Source organism: Penaeus monodon, chromosome 32, assembly GCF_015228065.2.
Source record: "Penaeus monodon isolate SGIC_2016 chromosome 32, NSTDA_Pmon_1, whole genome shotgun sequence".
NCBI classification, from domain to species: Eukaryota; Metazoa; Arthropoda; class Malacostraca; order Decapoda; family Penaeidae; genus Penaeus; species Penaeus monodon.
The window spans coordinates 34,739,725-34,739,944 of record NC_051417.1 but is presented as its reverse complement, the minus strand read 5'-3'; the positions used below and the strand labels follow the sequence as shown (position 1 = coordinate 34,739,944).

General features: G+C 39.5%; 1 protein-coding gene across 1 annotated transcript in view; it reads right to left on the bottom strand.

Moving 5' to 3' along the window:
* The window catches only part of LOC119593647 (NADPH--cytochrome P450 reductase-like), an 11,210-nt gene that overhangs the window by 3,377 nt on the left and 7,613 nt on the right, over positions 1-220 (bottom strand). The window contains exon 7 of the mRNA XM_037942599.1: positions 11-193. Within this exon, the coding sequence (XP_037798527.1) occupies positions 11-193 (183 nt within the window). The remainder of the gene's footprint in view (positions 1-10; positions 194-220) is intronic.

Below are 220 nucleotides of genomic sequence, written 5' to 3'. Positions count from 1 at the left end.
TTCTGAGTACTTTGAGAGAAACTGCTGCCATATACGCAATGTACAGATAGACCACATACCTTATTCTTGAACCTTCAACATCCAGTTCAATATGCATGCAGTTTCGTTCTCCACCATTAAAAAGTTCCCTGTTAACAACGATTTCTGCCATGAAAGGATTTTTGGAGTCGAAAGGCGGCTTCTGGCTACCAATCTAGGTCAGAAAATAAAACTAGATAAG